Raw genomic sequence first — 12,480 nt, forward strand, 5'->3', positions numbered from 1 at the left:
GAGATGTTAAAAAAATCCAGAATCTATAACAGAGTTGCAAATTTAGCTTAAAATATTAAACCATCACTCAGTAGGGGCTACCTGATTTGAGACCAAATGATTGTTGATAAATTTATATTTCCCATATATTAAAGGGTTAGTTCACCCAAAAATGAAAATTATCCCTTTAAAAATTCTCGTTTTAGACCTCTAATTCGGATTCTCTAAGCCTCTGCGCTTTCGCGTTTGTCAATACGTCATGCGTCAGGTCAAAGTTCACTCTTCTGCCGGAATAGACTCACGTACGGAAGGAAGCCAGTGATTCTAATGATATCTCAGTTCCTTTCAGAAGACCTTTATTAACCCCCTGGAGCTGTATGGATTACTTTTATGATGGATGGATGTGCTTTTTTGGGCTTCAAAATCGTGATTACTATTCACTCCCATTATAAAGCTTAAAAAAGCCATAATATTTTTTTAATATAAATCTGATTGTGTCTGATTGGGTTGGGTTGTGATTTATTCTTCTAATGCGTAATAAGTAATGTGACACAAATCGTACCCTATCATTGAAAGTGCCTTCTATACCCAGGCTGTGAGGTGATCAGTGTGGAGTGAATTTGTGATTTCATTATACTAATATTTCATAAAGCCAAACCAATAGTCTCAGTTTGTTCAGCTTCTTGAATTCGCTAAAGCCACTTTAAAGACAAATGTGGTCATTAACTGGTTGCAATTAGATTTCTTTTTCAGCACAGTTTGTTTTTGCATTCATTCATCTCAGGAAAGTCCTTTTACATGCTTGCAGGGATCTTGGCATCTAAACACATCTTGACCTGCAGGGTCTGAAGGGAGATCCACTGAGTTAAAACCATCTGATTCAGATGCAAACAACGTTCATCCTACCCTCCCTCATGTTCGCCGTAGGATGAGTGGTTGAATTAAATTGCTTCATGTGAGGGTGCCTGTAGTGAGGACATTAAGTATGTTGCACTTCCGTTGATTAAGAGTAATACTATATGGTTAAAGTAATAATCTCCAGCTAGACTCAGAACTTGACATTGTCATGGTGGACAGTATATTAAAAGAATATTTAAACTTGTGACATAATGTTATAATGGCACATATTATAATTAAAAAATTCAAATTGCGCCTAGACACCATTAGTGCTGGGGTCAGAAAAAAATGCTTTATTTAACAGCTCTGAATCACTTAAGGGCATTAATGAAAAAATATGTCTAACACCGTGTCCTAACCAGACGCGACGCCGCGACACGTGATGAAGGGTATCTTTTCTGTGTTAATCTGAGTTTTTGTCCTAACCAGCCGCAACAGCGAAACAGTTTCTATTTCTTCACGACGCCACGGCTGAAACAGCAACACAAAGTATGGCAATGATAATATCGGGTACTGTTTATGTAGATTACAGTATGTAGATGTACTGTAGATTAGTTCAGTCACTCCGTATGTACTTTAAACAATGTTTAAATTGTGTAATATTTATGAATTTTGTATATGCCCATTTCATTGTGTCTGCTGTGCTCTTGCCGACAGAGCCCGCCCACACTTTCTTCTGATTGGCTGTGGTTTTCGATTGATTTTATTGCTTCTCATTGTCGCGTCGCGTCTAGTGTGGACAGTCAAATTGCTCATCGCTGGAATCTTATTCCATCGCGTCTGGTTAGGACACGGTGTAATGTGCAATGAAACGTCATATGTTGTTGCTTGGTCACAGAGGGCTCAAGAAGAGCAAAATTTTTCCCTTTCCCTATTTTTGTCTACTTTTTGTAATACTTGACTGTTGATATACTGTACTGCTGTTGTTACTCACGTGTGTGTCCGTCGTCACCCATTGTTGTTTGCTGCCATTGCCGCCAAATGCTCTCATTCATATTCACGCTCATTCTCAGTGAACTGTGAACAGCCAAATAGGCATGTTGGTCATGCTTTTTTTAGTGAACTGTTAATGTAAATACAGTTAGTTATGGTTTAAGTGAATGTAAACAGGTGGACATAACATTGTATTTGTGTCAATTTCAGTACTGTGCATTTGTCCTTGCCATGTATATTCAATCTAACAGACCTTCCGTTGTCTATTATGTCATTAATATTAATCAAATGATCATATTGACAAGAAAAAGAGGAACATTTTCTTTGTTTTGTTTTATATGAACGTTCAAAAGTTTGTTGAACTCTGACCTGCGAATTCGCATCATGTGAAGACATGCGACCAGTAGAAGATTGATTCATCATGAAATGACCTCTTGGCAGAATTAAAAGAATGATATTTTTGCAGTAAAGTCGAGTAGGTTGTGTATTTTTACATTTTAAATGTATTACTATATGTTATATGTTGAATTCATGTTTATAAAAAAAGACGCTGTAGACCTTGATGTCATATTACGACCGTTGCAGCATCCAATGAAATTTTGCACTTTCAAAGTCTAGTGTGACCATGGCTTTAAGCATTTAGCATATTAGAATGATTTCTGAAGGATCATGTGACTGTAAACATTGTAATGGCTGCTGAAAATTCAGCTTTGCCATCACAAGAATTAATTACATTTTAAAGTAAATAAAAATAGAAAATAGTTATTTAAAATTGTAAACTGTATATATTTCATAATCTACAGTTTTTACTGCATTTTTGATCAAATAAATACAGCCTTAGTGAGCATAAGAGGCTTCTTTAAAAACATTAAAAATTCATAATGGCCCCAAACTTTTAGAACAGTAATGCAAATGACTGAAATTTTATGGTTAATTCAGCTATGACGGTGTTATAAAATGTAACCTTTTTGTAAATCATATGCTATATAATTTTAAATTATTTCAGTTAAATGATTTCTCATCAAAGCAGGGACCCACAGTTCATCAATAAATCTCTCTGTTACCTCTGTTTATCCTGTAGTGTCTGGATGCTAAAACTAACAGTCATGGAGCTGGGCAGGCAACTATGTGGGAAGATGAAAAAACAGAGGAAAGCAGAGATGACCGTTCCGACTGTCATGAAAGGACTGGAGATCCACTTCTACCTGCCTGACATACACCAGCTCGAGTACTTCAAAGACTGCCACACTGCAGAGGACCTGTGCGTGGAGGCTGCCAAGAGATGCCGTAAGTGTTGGGACTGCCGCCTATTTAGAGCACCCTCTAATGCATCTCTCAGGACACAGAGAATAATCATGATGGTCAGTGTTGGGGGTATCACATTACAAGTAACTTGAGTTACGTAATCAGATTACTTTTTAAAGTAACTAGTAAAGTAATGCATTACTTTTTCAATTTACAACAAAATATCTAAGTTACTTTTTCAAATAAGTAACGCAAGTTACTTTTTCACATTTATCGACTGAAAGCTCTCCTATTCAGTATTCCTCAAAATTAATAGAATTGTACGCAAACCTGTAATAATTAACTATATTAAATTACACAAATATTACTTTATGTATTTAATCTTTATTAACCAATGTCTTTGCTGCTGACATTCAATGATTACATGATTACTATAGATTAGATTTAGAAATAAGAGTGTTGAACTTCCTGCTCCTGCATCCTATTCTTCTTTAATCCAGAATGGCAGCACAGCTAAAAGGACTGTTTGAGCTGCACCCTCTACTGTACAGGTGTAAATATGCATTTCCTTCAGCCTGAGGCTTATTCATTTCACTTTTGCTGTGAAAGGGCCTGAACATTTGCCAAAAATATATTTTTTTGTTGTTGTTATTGAAAAACAAACAAAAAAGCCCAGGGCAGGTGAGAAAAAGTAACACAAAAGTAATGTAACGCATTAATTTTCATAAAAAGTAACTAAGTAACGCAATTAGTTACTTTTTTAGGGAGTAATGCAATATTGTAATGCATTACTTTTAAAAGTAACTGTCCCCAACACTGATGATGGTCTGTTTTCTTAGAAGTGATGGATCCTTTCATCGTAACTGTCTGGACGGGAATAGTTTTCAAAGCAAAGTTACAATTATTAACACCGAGCGTCTGTGAGTTCATGTGCACTTTTTGTTGTGTACTCTTTTTGTTCCTTTTCCATCAGTATCAAGTGTTGTAGAAAGGGAAATGGACTACCGAAAAGAGTTTTTACAGAGTAAAGTCAATACGCTTATAAAAAGGGGCATTCTTCATGCATTCGGTTTCATATTTTAATCGTGCGATTGAGGAATGGGGTTTTTGTCCCATCAGCATTTCACAGAATACAAAAGAGGAACTTAAAGGGTTTTTACTGTTGGTATCATCATGTGACATGGGTGACGAGACATTGACCTTAGGATAAGAAGCACTGCGACTGACTGTCCCTGTCCATCCTTTTCCATTTCCTAATGGAACAGCATATCTCTCTATTTGGCTCTTGATCAGTATTAAGCCACAAAATGGCTGCTGGGTTTAAATGTCACGTCCAGAATTTCCTCAAAGTTGCGGCCAAGGACAAAAGCTGGTTTGGACAGTAAGAGAGGAAAGGGAAGTTTATATTAGACAAGAAGGCAGCTGCTGGAGAGGAACTACGATGGTGTTTGTTTCACAGTTTATTTTCACACCCAGCAGTTAGCCACTGGTTTTACTTCAAAGGTTAGGTATTCTGTCCAATCCTTTTTTTTTTTTTTTTAAATAACATTTTTTTTACTAGTTCAGCTGATAGAACAAAGCACTAGCCATGCTAAGGTTGTGGGTTCAACTCCCAGGGAACAAATGAATACATTAAATTCACTGTAAGTTGCTTTAGATAAAAGTGTCTGCCTAATTCATAAATGTAAATGACATAGATGTAAAAAAAAAAAGGAAAAAGAGCAATTGTAAAATAATCTATTTCAAATCAAAATTAGAGTAATCATTTTCTTGTTCTTCATTTTCTTGTTCTTCATGTTCAATTTAATTTATTTCAGCTAGTTGCCAAGGCAACATGTATCATTTTCATTCAGTTTAACTTGATGTACTAATTAACTAAAACTAAAACTGAAATAACAAAATTACTAAAACTTTAATGAAAAATTAAAAAATATAAAAATAGAAATGAATTTAAATCAATTAGACTGACATTTGGATTTTACAATTCCTTAAGCTTTGCAATCTGACCTTTGACATACTTTTGTGTTATGTTCCAGTAAAAGCTTAATAAATACCTTTGTTAGGACTTTTCTCATAATCATTTAGCTACTATTTCCTTTTAGGAAATAGTAGCTAAACCTTTTAGGCTTTATCTAAGGAGGTTATTTACTGGTGACAACTAACAAACGGCAGGTGTATTTAGTTTTTTTTTTTTTTTTTTCTTTCTTTTTCTTCATCAGCCTCTCAACTAGGCTGATGCATTGCACTGTTTAGCGAGGTAAGATAATAATTTGAATGTCTAATTTTGAAAATGTTTTCCCCCAGACATCTCACCTTTGTGCCACAACCTCTTTGCACTGTATGAAGAGAGCCAGGATCTCTGGTATGCTCCCAATCATGTGTTCAAGATCACAGAGGAGACCAGCATCAAACTTCACTACCGTATGAGGTGAGACCACAAGTGAATACTTTACACAAAAATTGAAGATTGCTGTTCAAAAACCCCATTAGAAATTCTAGAGAGAACCCATGGCCTGAAAATTTAAAGGATTACAGGATTACAGACTGAACTGCTATTACAATTATACTGTAGGTTCAATAATACGATTTAAAAATAAAAGAAATAAAATGCATATTTTACTGTGTTTTTGAAGAGGGCAAATATTTTTTGGTAGTTTTAGTGAAATGTATCATTTGATGACACTGTTCTGTCAATATCAGCTGTTTATTTTCATCTCATTAATCATTTAAATGTTAGAAATGCATATGGTCTCTTTACAAAGCCCTGTGGCACACCTGTATCAAATCTTTAACAATCCCTATTTAGGACAAAACAAAAACTGCTTGGGTTTCCACTATAAAAAAAACCAAACAAAAAACAAAAACAAAGAAACAAATCATCTGACAGTGTTTTAGTCCTTTCCTGTTCTGAAAGACATATCTTTGTTCAATAAAACTTGAATCTTTGCAAAGCAAAACATAGGATCCCCTGAACTTCCCCTTTTCACCAGTGAAACTAAGATAAGAGGCAATTACTGTATTTAAAGCGAGCGGTGGGTACAGAATCGCTGTCTCCCCGTATGAAGCTTACCTGTTGTGCGCACAAACAGGTTATGGTCAACCTTTGCGCACACTCTCTTCCTCTGTGGCATAGAGCACTCTTTTCTCACTCATGCTGTTTCCTGTTTACAATGAGCTCTCGCTTGCATGGCAGTGGGGTTGTGTAGTTTTTCTTTTTTCTGTTGATTGTTGACACGATTTGGTATTGCGTGTAGCATATGTTAGTATATTTACATAATGTAAGCCTTTGTCATGTTGTTTGTTTGGCATGTTTCTGTATGTTATCAGCTCCTGTCATCATAATTTTATGACCACATTCATAATCACGCACACACACACACACACAAACATATTTGTCCACTTGTTATATTACATTTCCTTTTAACAGATATACAAGGGTGTTTCTTAAACTATACTATATTGCCCTATAATATAATATTTTTACTTTTTCTGCTTAAGTTGACAGAATAATTCAGTTCACTAACATTTACCTTAATTTGTTATTGCTTTCTTCATGTAACACATATTTCATTTTGCATATTGCGTGATCACTGATACTGTTTTCTCCTTGGTAAACAAGTACACAAAGTTTTGTTAAAACTTTGGTTGTATTTTTGAAAAATTAAAAAAAGCATTTTCACACAATAAAATGATTAATGTAAAATGTAAACATAAAATGCATTTGAACACTAGCAAAATGTAAATGAATACATATTGAAAATGTTTCAATGTAAGCTTCATATAACAAGAAGAAAAAGTTTAAATGCGTTCGTTATATTACAGATCAACCTCTGGGACATGAAAGTACCCATAGTTCAAGAAACACTTGTCAGTTCTTTGACAGCTCATTTTACTTGTTTACACAGGTTTTATTTCACAAACTGGCATGGCACCAGTGAGGCGGAGTCTCCTGTCTGGAGACACACGCTCAGTAAACCGAAAGGTGTTGTGAACTCTCAGAAGGGGCCTGAGGGGACACCTCTACTGGATGCTGCATCTCTCGACTACCTATTTGCACAGGTGAGTTCAGGAAACACCTGAGGTATCACTTGCATGGTTGTCCATGTCACTATGACAACTTTGAGGTAAACATATTTAATATTTCCCGTTTTGTGCTACAGGGGCATTGTGGCTTGATGACTATTCAAATACTCTCTCATGTGGTATTTGTTGTTATCAGTTCAAAGAAAAAAAGCCAAAATGATATGTATTAATGTCTTTTTTTTTTTTTTTTTTTTTGGAGCACTGCTACTTATTCAAACATATCTGGGGCAGTGTGAACACTAGTGTCTATTAGCTTGTGTGTGTTATCATATTAACATTTTGTGCTTGGCATACACTGTGCTCTTACTGTTTTGGTGTGTTTTAGGGCCAGTATGATTTCCTTAGGGGACTGGCTCCTGTGCGCACTCCCCAGACTGAGATAGAGCTTCATGAGATAGAGAATGAATGTTTGGGAATGGCAGTTTTGGCTATTACGCATCATGCCAAGGGAAATGATTTGCCCTTATCAGGAGCTGGAGCTGAGACCAGGTGACCAACACAATCTATCTGCTTTATACATCACTTCTGCAAAACGATCCACAGCGATAATATTAGAATTGCACTTCCAGCTATTAGTCTTTTATTACACAGCTCACTTGAATACTTGATTCTGATTGGTCATACTTGATACTTGATTTGCGTTCACATTACGAAAATTTTGCATGCAAAACAAGTCCATTGTCAGTGGCATAGATATGTATGAAGCCTGAATTTTGTTCTCAAAATTTCACTGAGCAACAGTAAATGTGACCATACCTTTAAAGCAAGTGTTTTTATCAAGCCTTCTCTCTGTCTGTAGCTACAAGCGCTTCATTCCGGACAGTCTAAACCGCACAATTAAGCAACGTAACTTCCTCACACGCATACGCATCAACAATGTCTTCAAGAATTTTCTCAACGAGTTCAATAGCAAGACCATCCAGGACAGCAACATAACCCTCTATGACCTGAAGGTCAAGTATCTGTCCACTCTGGAAACGCTGACCCAGGGCTTGGGTCGAGAGACTGTTGAGCCCAAGAGCCTGAAAGTATCAGGCGAGAGTGAGGGATCTCCGGCCCACACACTTCCATTAGGGGATGACGGACTGGGCTATGAGGTGCAAATATCCGGAACCACTGGGATCTCCTGGAGGAGAAAGTCTGTACCGGTGAGTTTATGGCTTCATATTATGTGAGCTTACATATTTGTTTATTCTAGATACTCTTGGTATTGGATTTTATGTCATTAATTGTTTCAAGGGTTGTTAACCAATGTATTTTTTTTGTCTTGAACGCTTTTCTTTTGTCTTGATAGAATCTTCTGATAGTGAAGGACAAACCCAAATCTAAAAAGAACAAGGCTGATAACAAGCAGAAGAATGACAAGAAGAAAGAAACAGGATGGACACTTTTCTCAGACTTTTACGAAATCACCCACATTGTCATTAAGGAGTCATGTGTAACCATTTACAGACAAGACAATAAAACCATGGTACTTTTGTCATTTCACTGAGATTGTCAGATTCAGTGAGACAAATGTCTGCATCACTGTGTCCTAACCAGGTGCAATTCAGTTCCAGCACAAGCAGTTTATCTATTCATGTTGAATATTAAACACTCAAAGCCAATCTGAACATATTTGATATTTGATGTAATGTTATGTGGAGTCTGATTTTGGACCAGTAAGAAACATTGCAATGCTTCCCAGCATTGCAATGTTTAGTAGGAGTTTATCATCAGAATATCTTGTCACTTGTTGTTGTTGTGCCAAGTTAGGACAAGAACTCTGCACCTGGTCAGGAAATGGTAAAATACTTCCATACACCACATGAAAACATACTCTGATGATCCATATATCAACAAGATTAACTTAAATACAGAATTCTTGTGAATAAAAATAGAAACAGATGCATTATAGCTCTTATCCTAAAAATATATTCCTCTTCTTTCCTCTGCAGGAGTTGGATCTGTTTTATCGTGATGCAGCCCTGTCCTTTGCTGCACTGGTGGACGGTTACTTCAGATTGACTGTAGATGCCCATCATTACCTGTGCACTGAAGTCGCACCCTCATCGGTTGTACAGAATTTAGAAAATGGCTGTCATGGGCCTATCTGGTATGACCATATTAGTATATTAGTATACTGGGTGGGGTGGGCGATATGACCAAAATCTTATATCATGATATGAGTAATTTTATTTCATGATAACGATATATATATATTGATATTATTGCTTTAAATAAGGTTTTTATGATATCTACATTTGATACCATTGAAATTTTATAATTGTCACCATTTTCAAAATTACAAAAAAAAAAAAGTAAAAAAAAAAAAAAAAAAAAAAAAAAAAGCTCTCGAGCTTACCGAAGATAAGAAAAACAGTGATAAAATAAGAACAAACAAACTATTTACAAACATATAGGACAACAGATGATGATGATGATGATAAGAAATGTTGAGCACCAAATCAGCATATTGGAATGATTTCTGAAGGATCATGAATGTGCTTATAATGTATCATGAACTTTTACTCACTATTAACCACATAGCAAAGGCATGACAAGTATGAAGAAGAGACCAAAAAACAAGAATTCAGTGCCAATAAGGATGTACTGTAATACTTCTTGACAGAAAGAAGTCAAGATGCATTTGATCAGGTTTAGTTAGTAAGCATGGTTATAAGTATATATGCTCGACAACCATAAACAACCAAAAGTTAGGTTGAGTGGGGCTTAGTGGAAATTAAAATTGATAGCACTTTGCATCATGTCTGAACACCTTTTAATAATGGTAAAATAACTGTAGTGCACGGCCTCTCATGCTGTACTGTTTTAATTAGTAATAGTTTTATTATTACAGCTGTCTTAAGGAGAGACATTTTGAGACTTAGTTTTGTCTGTTTTCTTTGTACAGCACAGAGTATGCCGTTCATAAACTCCGTCAGGAGGGAAATGAAGAAGGAACCTATGTCCTGCGCTGGAGCTGCACAGATTATAACTACATTATAATGACTGTTGTCTGCATTGAGGTACACACACATACATACACCAAACACGAAAGTCTAGTTTGATTTGTGCAGTTGAGAACCATTTTTGTAAGCTATGAACTGAAAACCTTTGTCCTGTCCGTTTTGCCTGTACATGACAAGTCTAGAATTGCCCAGATTCTATTTTGACATTCTCTGCAGTGAATTAAGAAGATCTGGTTCTTTCCCAGACCGTGACAAATAGTTTGTGTGTTCAAATTATATATATATATATAATATATATATATATATATATATATAGCATTGATTCTCTTTCAAGTATTGCAGCACCAAGTTTTGGCAGAAAGTCAGTGTGCAAAATGCTTTTACAAAAGATTTTGCTTTATTGTTTGTTTCTTTGAGAAACATTTTTGGACCAGATCAGAACAGGACAATGCATCCATTTTCAGATAATTTTCTTTGGCAGTTATTTTTCAATGAGAGAGCTGTATTACACTGTATAAGTAGCTGGAGCAGAACCACAAACCACATTGGGGCTGTTAAACATACTGGATCAGAGACTGATACACCGTTTCCTTGCATTGCTTTTCTTTTGCTCCCTTGTTCAGCATGCAATACAAATAGAATTGAGTTGAATGTACCTGAGCTGAACTGAATTGATCAACAGAAAGTGTGTGAGCTTGTTAAATACATATATGCAGGACTGAATGCACACACAGTGTTGTGCTAGGTTTCTTGTACATTTTAAATGTTATCAGCATTATGTACAATATAGCTAGTCACATTCAGAAATCTAACACCTCCCTGCCAACCAAGAAAAAAATCTTATCTTACAGGTGATCAGTTTATGGCCACCCAACATTTGTTTAACAAATCCTGTTCCCTCAACTATTCTTCTCATGCACTATTTTTCTTGTCTTTATTTCTTTTGTGCTTAATCATGTTTTTTTTTTTTTTTTTTTTTTTCCCCTTTCTCTGCCTGTTATGTATTTGTCCTCTCTCTCTTTTTCAGATCGACCTGTGTGAGTCCAGGCCTGTTCCTCAGTATAAGAACTTCCAGATTGAAACAAGCCCTCAGGGCTACAGACTGTTTGGGACCGAGACGTTCCGGCCCACTCTAAAGGAGCTTCTGGAGCACCTGCAGGGCCAAAGCCTGCGCACAGAGAACCTGCGCTTCCAGCTGCGCCGCTGCTGCCCACCACAACCCAGAGGTACCAACACTCGTTCTGCTCAATCAGTCACATGATAGAAGACCTTCTATGCATTATCATTGAGCGTCACAGAGAATCCAATCCGTATATTCCTGTAATCTAATCATCCATCTATCCATCCATTCTAATCTATCTGTCCATCTATCCCAATTAAACACTTTTCCAAGTATTGATTCGATTGTCAGTCCATCCGTCCATCCATCCCTCAATCCCAATTAAAGACTTTGTCATTTCATGATTTTTATGATTTTAGTTTTTAGAGGCAAAAGTATGTAAAGATTCCTGATTTCATATTTTCTGTAGTCATGTTCTGTAGGTGAAGCTAAACTGGAAATATGTACTGTTTTACTTTTATTTAAAGGAGAATTAATACACAGCCTATTTGGATAGGATGGGATTTCCACTAGAAAAAGCCCCTGAAATTCTCTCTGTGAATGGTCCTGTTTTAAACTGAAACTGAAATCAGAAGCTTTGTCCAGTTTACTGAAAGCTGCTAGCTGACTTGTTTTCCAGTGTTCAATGTGCACTGCTGCCTGCTGAATGGATCTCAGTGTTTTCTTTCATGTGGATTTGTTGAATCCTTGAGTAGTTATTAGGATGTGAAAATTTGTTGTTGGGACTTGTGAAGGATTCTATTGAAATCTGCTGTTGGCATGTTTACTAGCCTTTTTTTCTTCACCCATAATTGTTACCTGTAGCATCTCCTCATTACCAGTCAAAACCATCAACCTCAATTTTGTATTAACATGTTAATTTTCAGGATGAAAAATCTGGTTAGTTTTCAATAACTATATAGACAGGTGAAAAATTAGGCAAATAAAATGTAAAGCATATGAGTAAATAAGTGCTAATATTGTAAATAGACTAGAAAGAATGATAAAATCAGTTGGATCACTGCTCCGAGTCAGTCAACTAGAATATCTTAAGCTTTAAAGACTTAGTCTTTGGTCCTGCAACAGGAAATGACATGCCGAGCTGCACAGTTTTAGTGAACGTAAAGCTAAAACACCCATGTTTCAAAGCTGAGTGACTTGTATCTTTAAATGTGTGCAAATACGAAGATGAATAAAGCTTCCATTTTAATCTTCACGCAAAACACATTATAGCTTCAGAAGACTGACTGTAGTGTGCTGGTATGATGTACAAATCTTATGGTCTACTTTTAT

The 12,480-nt window shown here is 36.1% G+C and overlaps 1 protein-coding gene across 1 annotated transcript in view; it reads left to right on the forward strand.

Annotated features, from left to right (window-relative positions):
* Positions 1 to 12,480, forward strand: part of jak1 (Janus kinase 1) — a 35,335-nt gene that overhangs the window by 4,404 nt on the left and 18,451 nt on the right. Inside the window, exons 2-10 of the mRNA XM_051896290.1 lie at positions 2,891 to 3,096; positions 5,359 to 5,482; positions 6,960 to 7,113; positions 7,463 to 7,626; positions 7,937 to 8,285; positions 8,432 to 8,608; positions 9,075 to 9,232; positions 10,031 to 10,145; positions 11,116 to 11,314. Of these exons, the coding sequence (XP_051752250.1) occupies positions 2,898 to 3,096; positions 5,359 to 5,482; positions 6,960 to 7,113; positions 7,463 to 7,626; positions 7,937 to 8,285; positions 8,432 to 8,608; positions 9,075 to 9,232; positions 10,031 to 10,145; positions 11,116 to 11,314 (1,639 nt within the window). The 5' untranslated portion in view covers positions 2,891 to 2,897. The remainder of the gene's footprint in view (positions 1 to 2,890; positions 3,097 to 5,358; positions 5,483 to 6,959; positions 7,114 to 7,462; positions 7,627 to 7,936; positions 8,286 to 8,431; positions 8,609 to 9,074; positions 9,233 to 10,030; positions 10,146 to 11,115; positions 11,315 to 12,480) is intronic.

This window comes from Ctenopharyngodon idella, chromosome 6 (genome assembly GCF_019924925.1).
Source record: "Ctenopharyngodon idella isolate HZGC_01 chromosome 6, HZGC01, whole genome shotgun sequence".
In the NCBI taxonomy this organism is placed as follows: domain Eukaryota; kingdom Metazoa; phylum Chordata; class Actinopteri; order Cypriniformes; family Xenocyprididae; genus Ctenopharyngodon; species Ctenopharyngodon idella.